The 16,413-nt window shown below is 41.9% G+C and overlaps 1 protein-coding gene and 1 pseudogene across 1 annotated transcript in view; one reads left to right on the top strand and one right to left on the bottom strand.

Moving 5' to 3' along the window:
• Positions 1-16,413, bottom strand: part of LOC139335587 (tubulin alpha-1C chain-like) — a 328,997-nt pseudogene that overhangs the window by 279,908 nt on the left and 32,676 nt on the right.
• Positions 1-16,413, top strand: part of snphb (syntaphilin b) — a 34,051-nt gene that overhangs the window by 4,725 nt on the left and 12,913 nt on the right. Inside the window, exon 2 of the mRNA XM_070969585.1 lies at positions 12,396-12,527. Coding sequence (XP_070825686.1) covers positions 12,478-12,527 — 50 coding nt within the window. The 5' untranslated portion in view covers positions 12,396-12,477. The remainder of the gene's footprint in view (positions 1-12,395; positions 12,528-16,413) is intronic.

Below are 16,413 nucleotides of genomic sequence, written 5' to 3'. Positions count from 1 at the left end.
CCTCTCCATCATTGGCACCTGGAAACGGACAAACTACACAAACACACATGAGTTGGTAGTAGTGGTAGTGGTATCTATATCTATGTGTAGTCTGGTTGGAAGGAATTTTTTTAATTATCTTTGACCAAAGTGTCAAGCCTTCACTTTTCAAAGACATGAGCACAGTGAACGTCCACAGTGTAGATCACTGGAATGATGTGACTGAGTGGGCAACTGGTGCTCAAATACTACCAGTCAGCGCCACCTGGCAGCTCTGTCTTTGTCATCCTGGCAGGGGATAGTACTGTAAAGATGCAGTGCCAGACTAGACACTAGCCCTGTTTGAACCTGCCTGAAAGCCATTCTGATAAACTTGTTCAACTTCGCTTTTGAGTGTGGGCTCATTAGTTACCCCTTGTGGCTGATGGGTGATAAACCATCGTTGCACTGGGTGTTTTCTGCCCTCTGGCCTCAGGGGCCCATTCTGGCTTGGTAGCCCAGGGTGAGTGGAGGAAGACAGCACTTCTGCTGCTAGCTACCAGCCAGGAGGCAGCACTATCAGTGGCAGCCTGAGCTTCTGCCATACATGTTTGGTGGGAGACTGGTAGCTGCTACAGCGATGTATAGAACACTGACAAACCAATTATGTGGAGACTGAAAAGTTGTTTTTAGGATGATGCAAGTTAGACTGATGAGGAGTTATATTCATATTTGATGTTTCTGCTGGCCTAAACTCAATACATGAGTGAAAAGGAGAAGGAGTCAAATGAAACACTGAGTGAAATGTGTTGCTTTGTCACAAAAGATCCTTGATCACATATTTATAAGGGCTGTGTTTGCAGTCACTGGCAAAATAATCTTGTGAGTAGGAGACACAATAGGCCTTTTTCACAGAAGACATTTTGACATGTCACAGTAGGAAAGGTACAGATGAATAACATAACATAAATAATTGCTGAATTCCATTTAGCTGCTTCACTTTCTGGGTTTGTTGGTTCACTGTCACACTGTCATGGCTTACTGGAAACAGAGCATTCATTAATGCAACACCTGTTAGGGTTGTTAGGGTTGGGCGGTAATCCGTTAATAAGGTATCCCATGGTATTATTTGTTAAAAGAAAAAAAAAATGCTGCGCATATAGGTCTATAGGGGTCTAACATAATTGTAGCATCGTCATAACAAAAATGACGTCCACTCTGTTCAATGTATCTGGTTGAATTTTTACTCGAGGAAAAGGTGACTGTGCAAAAGTACATGCTAAAAAAAAAAAAGAACCTGTATGTCCAAGCGCTGATAGTACCATTATCTCGTCCAAGCACACGGAGAAACTCCTCTGTTGAAAACAAATTTTTAGCCTTTTTTCAGCTTGCTATTGTTCTTAGCTGGTATAAAAGGACGAAATGCAAATGAAACAGTAAAATAACACTTCGGGCTGCTCAGCAGAGTCCTCTGTGAGCGCTCTGCTCATTCATGAGACGCAGCGGTGAAACTAACTGCGTGTTTACGCCGGTCAATAGCTCAGCGACCCGCCCACATTCACCATAGAAACACCAATGACGATCCAGAAGGAAGTAAGCCCAGAGATAAGTTATCGCATGAAGAGCGCTCCCTCCACTAGAAACCCCCTCCTTTTTATTTAAACTAGCAGGACCTTCGTGATTGATCTCAAACTAACACAGAGTCATAGGGGGAGACATTAGCAGCGTTTTTTCGGGCTAAAACATACTTATATACAGTAATTTAGCGAAGTTTTTTTCTGCTACTCTTTGGCTGCTAGCTCGCCGAGTTTTCGTCGCACAGTGAGGAGGCAGACATCTTCCTCGTCATCAGACTCTCTGCTTTCATATGATACCGGGGTTTTGTGGCTTGCGTGAAGTGGTGAAATCAGCAGGTGCTGTACCTTTGACGTGCACTAGTTTGTTTTCATTACATGCGCATATCATTTCTTGGGGTATGAATTATGTTTCGTTTGGGTGGCAGTGCTTGGTAGAGGCTTTTAACTGAGTTTATCCCCGTCAGTCTGGTATGCTACAAGTTAGGACTGGTGCTTCTTCGCGTGAGCATTGACCATCTGAACTGCGCGCATGTCACGCTGCCCTGCAAAGTGATTTTTGATTAGTCACGGTAATACTGTATGCCCCAGGAAAATGTGGGGAAGGTTTGACGGTATCAAAATTTGGATACCGCCCAACTCAACACCTGTGCTGTTACTACTGTGACATGTCAGAAGAAGACATCCTGGCGACCTACAAGCTCACATGTGTTTTGTCCTGTAGTCTTCTCAAACACTCTGTGACCTGTGTTTAATATGAAACAGAGGACTCCCATGTGTCTTGTTTCCTTCCTTTAGAATTGCTGAAGACTTCAGGGACCAAACCTGGCTACAGCTAACAAAAAACATGGTCACAACAGGTTGTTAGTATTACAGGTTGTTAGTATTACAGTAGCCTCTGAAGCCTTTTCATTTATGTTAATGAACTAACTTCATGTAAACTATTCAAGTACACAAAAGCGTCACAATTCTAAATTTCCACTTTTCAGTATTTCTAGTACTCAAATGACAAGTCACACTTGTGTATTTCCCAGGCAGCGTGTTAATAAAGCTGCTCAGTGTGCAGTCTATAGATGAGAGAGTGAGTCATCATCTAGTCAGACAGAGAGAGATGTATTATTTAAATCATATGAAAACTTCTCAGTTTATGGAGTTTGGGACATTGTGTACAGGAATAGAAATGCTGCCAGCTTGTATGTAGTACCAGCTTAACTAACCTTACTTAGACCAGGGGGACACAAGTTGCATGTCACTACTTCTCATTTATTATTTGAGCTAATGAAGAGGTCATTAATTATGAAAGTATGATCCCAATAATTAACTTTTCGGTCAACTCCTGCATTGTATAAGTTCCACAACTGTAACAGCAGGTGTTATCATAACGTGTCAAATTATTCCTTAGAGGTGCATTTTCGAGTGACATTTTGACTGTTGACAGGCTGCTGGTGTACAGCTTTCCACAGCAGCCTGACTTAGCATTATGTTGACCTTTGCATGACTTAACATCAACACAGAGGGATAGATTGCACACATGGTCGGAAAAGAAAGAAAAATGTTTCCATGATTCAGTGCCGCTCACTGATTAGTGTGCAAACACCAGACAGTCGTGTTGAAAAGGACCAGGGGGCTTTGGATGAGGAACGTTCAACACACAAACATGCAGTGCTGAATGCATTCCCGGGAACGGCGGTGACTCAGTGTTGTCGACCCCAGGGCTGTCTAACAGTCTGTAAACCTCTGTTTGTCAGTTAGGAATGCATAGGATGTTCAAGGAGACTCTTGAGCATAGCCAGTGTGAGTCACACTTTCCCACACACACATACACACCCCCTCTTTCCCCACCCTGTCACAGTGCCATGTGTGTCCATATATCACACTTCGCAAAATAATGCTGTCTATCCTTTATCTATGCAGCATCCCTCCCTCACTTACTCCTACTCGTCCCGTCTCTCTCCACTTTCTCACCTTCACAAGGTCCCTGATATGTGCCGCCCCTTCCTGTCATCTCATTGGCTTATCCCTCTTCTTCTCTCCTGTACTTTCACCACTCCATCCAATCCTCTTTGTCCCCTCTCTCGCCCTCCATCTCTTTTCTCTACCTGCTCTGTGTTTCTGTCTTGTCAGCACAGAAGCTGCTTGCGTGTCGACCTCACTGTCTGTCTGTGGCTGGGGATGGTGTTACATAACAGGCCTAACTTAATAAATCCTGGATGATGTGCTGTGATGTGGTTTGATCTGTTGTGGCAGCGGCCAGAGAAGATGCTGCTTTCCAGAGCCTGTCAAACTATAGGGAAAAATTGTAAACGTGATGTTGATTTTATTCTGTCTTTGTCTGCGTGTGCATGTATTTGTATGTGTGCCCATGTGAAAAGTATTCATTTGTTTCTTGATCATCTCCAAAGCATCCTGTTCCCTGAGGCTTTGATCTAAACAGTCCCACCAACCAATTGCATTTAAATGGCTGCAGGTTTGTACCGATTCATCTTCTCTGCTCCCTGTGTTTGATTCACTCTTTGGTCGTGACAATGCAGATCATTTGTTACGTCACCTTATCGTTTACCTTACTGATTAAGCAGACTGAATCTGAAAGACACCTAATTTAACAGGATTTGGAGGCATTAGGTCTGTTTACTGTGGGTTTAATTAGGTACAAAACACGTGCAGCACTCAAACCTGCCTGACATCTGTGTGTCCATGTGCACATTTATGTGTGGAAGAGCCCCATACGCTTTTTGCTTTGTTTTGTTTTGTTTTGTTTTGTTTTTTTGTTGCAGTATCACAGTAGAGGTGCTGTGTAGAGTGAGCAGAGCTGCTGAAACCCAGTGTTACATCTGCAAACTGTAAAAATAATGTTTTCTATAACAGGTCAGTCTATAAATTGATTGGCAAATAGCGGTACATGGACCAAATCCACTACTCCAACAAAGACATTTGGCTGCCTGAGAAAAAGTTTCCCTTTCATAGTTTACATTAAAATTACACAATTTGATTTTTTGTTATAGATTTTAAAATATATATTAGCATGAATGTAAAAACATTGCTCATTTAAATTTTGATAAATATGAGCTGCCATGCAGACTTGGACACTGTGTCCCATTGTGTGTCACTCTGAACTGCATGTGCTGAAATGAAGTCAATTAACTTAATAAATTCAAACGAATAACACAGATTATATAATCCACTTCGCTTAAATTAACCAATTACTCTGAATTCAAACACGTTCTATGACTGTGGCCTGTTTGACCAAAACAGATCAGTGTGAATTACTTTCAGTCAACCATACATGAAGCAGAAAACACAATGTCCATTTTAAACTCCATTAGTCCAAATGTACTAAGTAAATCAAACAGTTTCATTGTTTAAATTTAGTCTTAAATAAAATTAATTAAGTAATCTAGCAAAATATATTGCAAAAATATACAGAGACCTGTGTTTCCACTCTGTCTGAATAGTGTTAGATAGAAACTGGTCCATGGTTTAATTTAACTGCTGTACAGTAACACTGGTCTGAGGCTGATATTGTTTCTATTGTTTCAACTGCTTCAAGAGTATTTGGATTGTTCATAGTGAGTCTGCACATGAGTGTCTGATGAGGACTTTAATAATAGTAGAATAAGGCAGGAGATAACAGTCGTATACAGAAGTGCCCAGAGCTTTAATCATTTTAAGGATAGATCTATCTCATAGAGAAATGAAACCTCAGGGTGCGTGCATGCGTGCGTGCGTGCGTGCGTGCGTGCGTGCGTGCGTGCGTGCGTGCGTGCGTGTGTGGATGTGGATCCTTGTCCTCCATAATACATCATCAGCTAACAACAGTTCATTGGAGTTCAGTGTGTTCTCTGCACAGGCAGATGAAAGGAATAGTCAGGATATTGGGCTTTGTAGCCCTTAAAACAGGTCAAGCTTCCAAACAGTGATCAAAAACATGGGCGGTCTGGGGGAGTGATCTCAGTGAGTCACACCTATAGGACCGTCCGAAAATCCCAGCTGAGGAGCAGCACAGAAAAGGCATCTGATGACTGGTGATGCAGCTGCTGGCCAAGGTTGCTGATAATGTTAAAAAGCCATAAATATACAGAAAAAATAAATATACATAAACTAACAAATACATTTAAACCTCACCATATAGGCTGGATTATTATGCTGTGTTATAGATACTTGGAATGTGTGGCTGACGAAGGTCTGCTCTGTTTTGAACGTACCATGGATGGCACAGGACTCCACCCCCAATCATCAGAGGGAATTTTGCACACTGCCTCAAAACCTGTGGATCCTACACTTCCCATAATGCAGTTTAATTACTCCACATGTCCAGTTTGGAAAACAGGATCTATACATAGACGTGACAACAATATGCAGTGTTTTTCACAGGCTGTGTACATGGGTACTCCCTATGATTAGTTGAATTTCACTTTAAAACAAGCACTTGAATGCGATGCAACATTCATGTGGAGACATGCACACAAAAGTTCCCATCCAGCATCTAGTCATTCCTCAGCATCCAATCAAAGCGTGGAGTGATAGACAGCAGAGGAGGTAGGAGGTAGCTTTGCAGTATTAAGAGGATTTGAATGAATAGCCCGTTAGTGAAATGAGATAACGATATAAAGCTTTATTTGTATTCATCCATCTACTCATTCCTCATTCACTGACAGGACGAGAGAGGACCGGCAGGAGGTTTTTTGAGTCAGTCTGTGTTGGAGGAGCCAGCACAGCAGGTGTTACAGCAGGAAGGTGACTTACAGCAGATGCCTTGCATTTACATACATACAGTACACAAACTGGCACTCTAGAGCCTGCTAAGTTGTGTGTGATGTATTATTGATGCAAATAAGCCTCCTCTTTTCTCCTCTATGTGCTTTTTCCTTCTAGCTCTGTGTCTCTCTGTGTCTCTGTCTCACAATTTGCATTTGGCCTTTCCAGCAACGTAATGCCAGGCTGAGCTTTGCTGGGTCACTCGTGGGGGTAATGATTAAATCTTTAAGAGGCACTCTGTCCTCATCTCGCTGCATCCACACAAACGTGTGTGTCCGAGTACTCAAAGAGGCACACAGGACCTTTCACATGAGGTCACACACATGAACACACACTCTTTACTAAACACACAGATATCTGTCTTCACATACAGATGCTGATGCAGCTGTCAGTTACTTTTGCTCTCTTCTGCCAATCTCACTGATATTTGGCCTGAGGTGAGACGGGTGAGTGATGATTGGTTATTTCTCGCACATGGCTGGGAGGTGATTGGCTTCTGAATCCTGCTGTTCTCCCTATGCCAGCTAAGTGTCAGCTTGAGTCAGCAGCACCATGCTGAGGTATCCAGAGCCAAACGCAAACTCATCCCTTGTCTGTGTGTGTGTGTGTGTGTGTGTGTGTGTGTGTGTGTGTGTGTGTGTGTGCGTTGACTTAACCAAAAATTGGGGACATTTTTCAGAATACACACCAGTTGATTGGGGACGGCTTTGCAAATGGGGACAAAAATTACCGTCCCCATTTAGATTTCATTATAATCGTATTCTACAAGCTCCAACATGCATTTCTGTCTTAAAATCGCCACTGTCCCCAAAACTGACTTTTTTTAGATTTCGTGTGTGAGAGTGTGTGCCCCCCCCAACCCCCACTCAATCTGTGTATAATTCTGCACACTGCCCCTGGTGGAAGTGTATGGTACTACATCATGCACATGTCCCCAATTTGATGATACATTTTCTGATAAAAGTGTGTCTCCACTCCTTGTTAAATATAACAAAGCTATTGCTTTTAAGGTTATCAGCAAGCAAAATGCAATCCTATACATCATGTATAGTATAGCTGTATAAATAATGTCTGTTTTTAAATGTCTTTCGCCAGTAGACTACTCTTATTCATTAAGAATTTCACCACAAACAACAAAGTTAGCACATAATATTAGCTAGGGATACTGACTTTATTCTAGTTGTCTGTTGTTTCAACTAAATGACTTAAATTTTATTGTGTATGTTGTGTATTTTATAGTAAAGCTATTGAAAAAAATTGGGGTTGAATACCTCTATGGGTGCCAAGGTGTTTTTCAATTTAGATTTTTTTTTCCCTCTTGTTTTGCTTTAGTTTCCTTAAAACAAAAAAGGGAGAGAAAACTATGTGAAGGGGAACAGTTGCCATTATACATCTTATCTGGTCCTTTTATAACAGAAAACATATTCCACTGACTAGCCAAATACAAATTGGCTGATGTTTGTGTAGTCTACAAATACATCCTACCCCCTTCAGAATCAGAAAGCCTTTATTAGTCCCCCGGAGGGGAAATTTCATAAACTTTCTTTTCTCTGTTGTACATTTCAGTATAAACTGAAATGTACAACAGAGAAAAGAAATAATCTTTACAAGCCTCCTAATCATACTAGTGGCATATAAGTTTACATACAGAAAAAGTTTTACTTATATGAAAGTATGCATAACTAGAAATAAATACGGGCAAATATACTTGAATTCTTTTTAGTTGTTGATTTACTATTTAAGATATGCTCCTCCAAGAGTGCTACCATTGTAATGTGATGTCAGAAAACTGATTTACGATGGATTCACAATGGATTCAAGACACTTTTTCTCCAAGTTTCCGAGTCGGAACTGTGATTTGACAGTCAGCACTCTACTGCCACAAGAGTCAGATCTCCCACTATGTAGAACGGTGCGACACAAGGTGAGTTTGTGATGATTAGATTTCTGAATTTGCTTGATAGATTACATTATTCAATCACAAGAACATTGGTTTAATAACTGTAAAATCATAGTAAATTGTTAGACCAAACAGTTAAGGTCAAGCTGACTGAATATTTTCGCCAGGCTAACAGTTATCAAATCCCACATGTTAACTACAGAGAGAGCAAGGTATTCTGATCACATTGGGCATTTAACACCAGAATATTTTAACTACAGCAAGCTTATATTTGATGTGACTAAGTTAATCGGTGCTCTGAACCTACTAATTCTATGAGCCATTCTATACAGACTTTATATCATCAAAGCACGGTGAGCACAGGTGTTGCTAATAATATCATGTTCTGCACGTAATAAACAAAAGAGAGTACAAGTCCAACCTACATTGCGCTCTCCTGTAGTACTGCAAAAGTACTATTTACCATGTGTGTAGTATCTTCCTCTACATACAAAGCTAGTCCTGTGTGTTTGTCTTGGCCAGGTAGTGATAGTCTGTGTTAACTTGTTATTATAGGCTTGCTTACATATATTAATGGTCCAAACAGATAAACGTCCCCAGTTTGGATCATATAGTATGTGTATGAGTGTGGAGTGTCCCCAGTAGTATGGATAGGTTATTATGTATTAGTGTTAAAGCCGTCCAAACACATGAGTGTCCCCAGTTTGGATCATATAGTATGTGTATGAGTGTGGAGTGTCCCCAGTAGTATGGATAGGATTATGTATCAGTGTTAAAGCAGTCCAAACACATGAGTGTAGGGCTGGGCCGATATGTCTCGCGATAGACACGCCATCAATATCAATATAAAATGCGTTCGATAAAACATTCGATAATTTTTTTTTTCTTCATCAGAAGAAACCTGAAGTTTTGAAGCAAAGTTAGTTGCATGAACAAAGGCACTCGCTCTCAGGTAACCGAGCAACGTAGGTAGTAATCGCTAATCAGTGAGAGAGACACGCTAACACGCCAATCATGTAACATTATCAAGTTCGGTTGCGCCGTGTCGTTGTCACGTGTTTGTTGCTCCGCGAGGAGTGAGATGAGAAACAGAAAGTGAGCGCTGCAGCGAGCGAAGAAACTGTCGATAAAACAGGGAAAGTCAGCTCAGTATGGAGTTTTTTGGATTTTATAAGTTGGACCGTAGTCAGACCAATGTGGTCTGTAACTTATGCAAGACTTTCGTCCCCACTAAGACCGGTAATACCACAAACTTGTTTAACCACCTTAGCCACGCTCACTCTTTGGAGCACAAACGTCCGCCAACCGCAGCAGCACCGACAAGCAGCTGACCGCCATGCAGAGGTATCTGCTTCAGTGCCTGATGACAAATCATCTAAAAGGCACGAAGACGTAACGGAGGCAGCGGCATATCATATAGCTAAAGACACGCTTCACTGAGCTCTGAGGAGAAGCCAGGTTATAAACATCTCTTATAATAAAAATATAACTGAATAGTTCATGTATGTTTAGAGGAAGAAGAGTGACTAAAGTTGTTCTTATGTCTAGGCTGGTTTTATAGTTCAGTCAGTGTTACTGTGCTGTCATCATGTTTGTTTGTTTGTTTGTTTGTATGTTACTGATGTCAAGTCTACCTCAGTTTCTGCTATGTTTACAAAACACTGCACATATCTGAAAACATTTTATTCACCAGAAGGTGAATCAGCTTGTGAACTTTCTGCACTAAACCTGCAGGAAAAAAGTTCTCAGGTTTCTCTCTGTTTACATTTTTACTCTTTTTTTGCATTTATTATTTGAGTGTTTTCCATGGTTGTGTTGACATTTCCTTTCCTTTCTGCCTTGATAGCTGAGGGGATTATAATCAGAGGAAGGTTCAATTTAAAATAAAAATGTTTAAATTGAATGTATTTTTCTCCTGGTCCTTATTTTAAACAGGTCATAAAAAATATCAATAATTATCGATATCGACCGATATAAAACACTTATATCTCAATAGAGTTTTCAGCCATATCGCCCAGCCCTACATGAGTGTCCCCAGTTTGGATCATATAGTATGTGTATGAGTGTGGAGTGTCCCCAGTAGTATGGATAGGTTATTATGTGTTAGTGTTAAAGCTGTCCAAACACATGAATGTCCCCACGAAAACACACAACAGAAGTTACAATTTACTATTTTCTAATTTTATTCTAATTCTATTCTTGTAAGGAGCACTGCAACAAAAACAATTTCCCCTCTGGGATAAATAAAGGATTTCTGATTCTGGTGTCTAAATATGAGGTCCTTGGATGGTAAATCCTCGGCCTCCTCCTCATCCTCCTCAAAGCAATGATGTACTCCATCTTTGTAGATAACGTTAAGCATTACAATGATAACATTTGTATTTGGAATGAAATGACGTGGGTAATAGCGGACAATGATCATCATTTACGTTTTTTTCCGTGTGTCTGTCTCTCTCTGTCTCTCAGTGCTCTGAGATAGATGCAGTATATCTGCTCTGTAGGACGCCACGGCTGTTTCTGGTTGGCACAGCGACGTTAATCGATTAGTTCGCATCCCTGTTTCACCTGTGTACATTCGGTCAGGGCGAGTGAACATTACGTGTGCCCAACGTGCGTGCGATGTGGTCAGATGAGATACTGATCAAAATATCTACATTTAGGTCTGACTGTATGTGCTGACTTAAATAGCTGCATTGAATCGTGGCTGTTGCTAATTATTGATCGCAGTGTGCATTCGATGACTGACCGAGCACTGCTGAAAACACCGTTAAAACCACGCTGCCGCCTTGTTGACGGTGTGATATATGGCGACATCAACCACATTTTCAGTGGATAGCCATTATCACCTAGCAGCCACCCATCCAGAGGGGTGCCCCCCTGAAAGACTGCAGGGATGCTAGAACCGGGGAAAGTGGCATACACGTTTGTCACCAGGCAATTTGAGTCACAGATCACCAGACATCTCTGTTTCACCTGTGTACATTCGGTCAGGTTGAGTGACCATTACGCATGCCGAACGCGCTTTCGATGTGGTCAGGTGAGATACCGATCAAAATATAGAAATTTAGGTCTGACTGTATGTGCTGACTCAGATAGTTGCATTGAATTGCGGCTGTTGCTAATTATTGATCGCAGTGAAATGCCAGACACTGTGGAAACCTGACTGTGAGGTGAGCGAATGACTCCACTTATGCTGCTGGCGCACAGAGTTGACCAGGTCTGAGGTGGTGAGCTTTCAGCGCACTTTTACGCTGCCGGCGCAGACCAAAATGGTCAAAAATTCCAATCCGCCGGCTCATTATGGCGACACCTCCCCCCTACTGCACTGCAACGCCCATCCTGCGCACCTCTGAACGCCTGGGTTTACCAAAATACCAAGTGCGCCTGCCTGCGCCGGTCGAAAATACTACTGCGCCGATGGCGCAGCCTGCGCTCCGCCGGCGGCGGAGTCGAAAATAGAGCCCTGTGTCTCTTTCTGTTTCCATTTTTTTTGTAATAATTGATCTTTTTGTTAATAAAAGATCAGTGAAGCTGCAACAAACGTGATTCTCTTCAGACTTTATTCCCTGTGTTTTGCACCTGTGTGTGGGTCCCATTCTCATTGGTTGGAACATTTACTTGTAATATATTCAACTGTCCTCACATGTTTTGTGTTAATTCAGTTAGTATTGACATAATTTCAAGAATCTCCAACCTCCAAATCAAATGACTCCCCTAAATGGGGGACTAGACACATCTCAAGGTGTGGAATCTCTGCCTTGGAAGAAACGACCCCAAAGATGACTTCTATCAGAGTTTGTGTATAGCCCAAGTCCCCAAAGGTTGCTAAAATATCATTTGTCCCCAATCTCAAGGTAAAAAATCATACTGGAAAAAAGAAGCTTTAATCAAAAAAAACAAGTGATTTTTGTATTGTGGGCATCCTTCCACATCTGAAAATGATGGCATCTTCTCTCTAAACCATGACAGAACAGCAAAAATGTGGGTGTCCCCAAAAGTGGCGTGTTTTTCCATTCGACCCCAAAGGTGGTCTAAGTACTGTGTGTGTGTGTGTGTGTGTGTGTGTGTGTGTGTGTGTGTGTGTGTGTGTGTGTGTGTGTGTGTGTGTGTGTGTGTGTGTGTTTTCCTGGCTGCTCTCTCCCCCTCTCTTCTTTCTGGGTGTGTCTGTCATGTGTTCACTCACTGGTCATGTCTGTGTTTTCCTCCAGGCTCTTGGTGTTGAGCTGCAGAACGGAGAGACAAATTGAGGACAGAAGAAGCTAAAGGTTCCACAAGAGGCTGTCTGGCCCCATGTCTGCCCCTGCTCCAGCCAATCGGAGGTCTGGGTTGGGTTCTCGCCGGTACGTATCCGGTGACGACCTGTTACCTGTTTTTTGATGTCAGTGCTGGTGTATTCAGTGCAAGAAGTGTAAGACAACCACAATTGAACAGAATGCCGGGGATAAGCAACTTTACAGGAGAAAAGCTTTAACATCATTATTGCATATTGCTGTGTGAGGGGACTAGATTAGAGTATTTATCAAGTGTCTCTGATCAGCTCTAACAGGCCACAAATTCCCCATGATGCAACTTTGGTCCTACTTTTGGTACTAGCAATAAACCAACTTTATCAAATGCCTTAAGTTTGGAAATAGCTCCTATCTCTGCAGATAGTGAGGATTTAACAAGGAGGCAGAAAATGCTTGTGCAGGATCCCAAAGGGAACACATGCTTTCCCCAAATCAAAAGGTCCCCCCCAAACTTACAGCAACAGGGAAAATGTAGCTTTGCAGTAGTGATGATTTGGATCTATAACAACCACAATTACTACAGTAATAAATCAAACTTTGAAAGCTTTCACAGTGCCTCTGATAATGCACACATTCACTTAACAGGTTGCCACATATTGTTCGTATTGTTACGAACTAATTGTTACAGCTAAATATTTCCCACCTGTAAGGACACATAAGTTAGAGTGTGTGTGGAGGAGCGATGTCACTCTCTCTCTCTCTGGAGTCCTTCTGCATGCTGTCAGCATATGAAACATTGTAAATTAAATGACTCTCAAGCCTCACTCTCAAGTAGGAGTGTTTACAGCCTTAGGTTGACTTTCAGTGTGATTCTGAGACACTTGATAAATACAGGCCCAGATGGAGCTGCACTGATGCCACAAGTGTAGTAATTCATCCCAATTCCTCACATTTTCTCCTCCTTCCCTCAGCCTTTGTTGAGTGTCTCATTTTTCTGCAGATCAGTCATGTTGCTCCATGTCAGATGAAGAATTGAAACCCTGTGACACGACCTTTGAGCACTGTCTACAAGCCTATTGTGTGTGCTCTGTGTATGTGTGTGTGTGTGTGTGTGCAGCATAATTATTTCTAAACTTAACACTCTGTGAGCACAGCTTTCCTCCAATGCAGCCAGCTTTTTGAAGAACTCTTAAGCCAACTCTGTACCACTTTCTAATTAGGGCCCAGTTAAAGGTTTAATGAGCTCTAACCAGTGTCTTCATTAATGGTTAACAAATCATTAACTAAAGCTTTATATGTTAATTATTATTATGTTATTATCCATTTCAAAAAACATCTCTCTGGCTGAGGTTTATCCTCCTCTAGCTGGAAGAGTACTGAAGAGCAAAGTTATTAACAATAACTAAATACAGACAGCTCACTATGTTCTGTTGTGGGCTTCATAGAAAGTGACCCTTCATATTATTGACATATCAACATCTTTAACTTCAGACTTCTTGGCTTATTAGAAAGTGAGATTCTACACCCTTTATTAATAACTTAATTAGTGTCTTTACTCTGAATGACTGAACAGATTTTTCACAGCCGAAGAGTTATTCTACTTCTGCTTATAACTCATATGTAAAGCATTAGCATGTGATCTGTTTTTTTTAATGAATAACCTGAAAACCCTCTCTAAAGGGTGTCACATTGGAGCATGGCACCCTCATCTCTGACTCAGCTCGTTCCTTCTCTCTCCCTCTCTGCTGCAGTCACAGTTGTGTCAGCATTTTACCCCAATTTGTTTCTGTACCTTTTTCAGTTAGTTCTAATGAACCTGATGGAGGAGCCACAGTACTGTTGACAAGAAGATGGACTTAAAATAAACTAGATGCAGTCAGCCACCTCCTGCACGGTGACCAACAGCAAGTTTACCACAACCTGAACACAGTTTATCGAGTATAATGTGTTCTCTCCTACAGCTACTGGAGCTCCTTGGCCTGTTTACAGGACACAGCCTGTTATTGAAGTTTCATTGTGTAAAGGGACCAGTGATGACTTTGTCCGATCCATTAAGCCTTAGGCTTAGACTGGGAGCCTTACTTTGGAATGCAAATGCTGCAGTCATGTTGTATACAGAATGTATGTTTTCCTAATGTATATAATGTGATTGCTGGGCACTGATTTACATCTGTGTTCCAGTTTTCCATAGTCACGGTTTTAATACTATGGAAAGCCTATTTGGCATTGATATTGGCTGGTGAGCTGAAGTATCACTGCTTAAGTAGTTCTACTACATATTGCTGCCATAGTGTGGTCACAGATAAATCCCCTTCCTTAACTGGAGCCAAGACATCTGCTTAGCCGTTGTAGTGGTTTTATAGGTGTGGTAATATGTAGCTACAGACGGTTCAATCTGTAGCTGTGGTGTCCTCCTCTCTCTCGTCTCTTTTCCTCAGATTCAACCCTCTGAAGGTGCTGCAGCCCAAACGCCGCTTGCAGCAAATACTGGCGTCCTCGCCCGTCCCGGTGCCCAAGCCGGCGTCTGGGACAGGGACAGCTGTGCCAGGGGCCACAGCGCCGGTGGCCATTCCTGTGCCCGCGCCCCCTGCGTGAGACTCACTTCAGTTACAGTCTCAGACAGCATGCTCCGTAGCTGTAGCTGTAGCTCCAGCATGCTTCGTAGCCACTAAAGCAAGACCAACAACAGCACAAAGGCAACATTTATGCTACCTGTCTCACACCCCAGCCACACTGCCTACCTCTTTCTGTGCATGCGGCTGCCTCGCTGAGCTGCTGTAGCTCATATGTGTGTGGTCTCCACACAGACAGCTGCTCCAGCCAGTCCTATCCTTCTACATTGAGCTTGTCTTTGGTAATGGCCATTAATGATAGAATGCATCATTTCATTTCATTATAAATTTCATCTATATTTAGTTAAGGCAAAAACAACAACTGTGTCCTCAATTGTGAAAAATAAATTTCAAGAATATTCAGATTTTTTTCAACGACTGTGATATATTTCACAGATACAGACATTGAAATTTTAGTTAAAGGTGTAATGTTGCTGTATGATGACTATATGATTATCAGCAGATCATTTTTACTGTCTGTTTTTGCTGAGAGCTACACACATCACCCAGAAAAATAGGTGACAGGCCGAAACTCTAGATGACACACAGCTGCAGCAGCGCCTGAAGTGCTGCTCACGTGGCCCGTGTGGCTGCTCTGAGCTCTTAACATGGACGCTGAAATAAAAAGCAAGAGGTTCCACTTTGCACACGCTGTTCAGGCAGGCAGTGTGGCCCGGGCGTTAGAGTTAACCTAGTTTTCCCTCCATTCACCTTCTGTCCATTTGCTAAGCTCCGCCTCTTTCGTTGCTGTTGCTATACTTGACAAGATGCTGTTTATAATGATGACGTGGCAGATTTACCATCAAAATCCATCTTTCTAGCCACTGGCTGAAATGCAAACGGTCACTGGAAAGTAGAAGCTATAGCTAGCTAGTTAACTAAACAAACGTTAGCTCCATGCTTTGGTTAACACAGAATTCATGCTAACAATATTAGCATTCCACAGCTTTCCCAGTCTTTAGTTGCTCCTGCCCCAACTTGTTTGAAACGTGTTACTGCATCACATTCAGAATCAGCAGATATTTGCCAAAATCAATGAAGTTGATGAGGTGGAACGCTAAATCTATTGTCTTCGTACTGTTTCCAATTGAGTATATGTTAAAAAGGATTAGCAAACGATCACATTCTGTTATATTTATATTTACACAACGTCCCAATTTTTTGGGAATAAGCATTTCACATTAGAGCAGATAGACAGACTCTTTAGTCCATTCCTTACAATGTTGCTCTTTCATTTTTAGTCTTAGAAATGCTAAGAAAAAAAAAAAAAGATGGTCCTCCAAACCCTTTGAATACAGAGTATCATTCTCACGAACATTCCAGCCCCGTATGCACACTGCCTGAGCTTGACAGTCGTTTTGCAGTTGCTAAGGTATGATTGGCAG

This window comes from Chaetodon trifascialis, chromosome 8 (assembly GCF_039877785.1).
Source record: "Chaetodon trifascialis isolate fChaTrf1 chromosome 8, fChaTrf1.hap1, whole genome shotgun sequence".
In the NCBI taxonomy this organism is placed as follows: domain Eukaryota; kingdom Metazoa; phylum Chordata; class Actinopteri; order Chaetodontiformes; family Chaetodontidae; genus Chaetodon; species Chaetodon trifascialis.
Note: the sequence above shows the minus strand (reverse complement) of the source record. Positions and strands in the feature narration are given on the sequence as shown.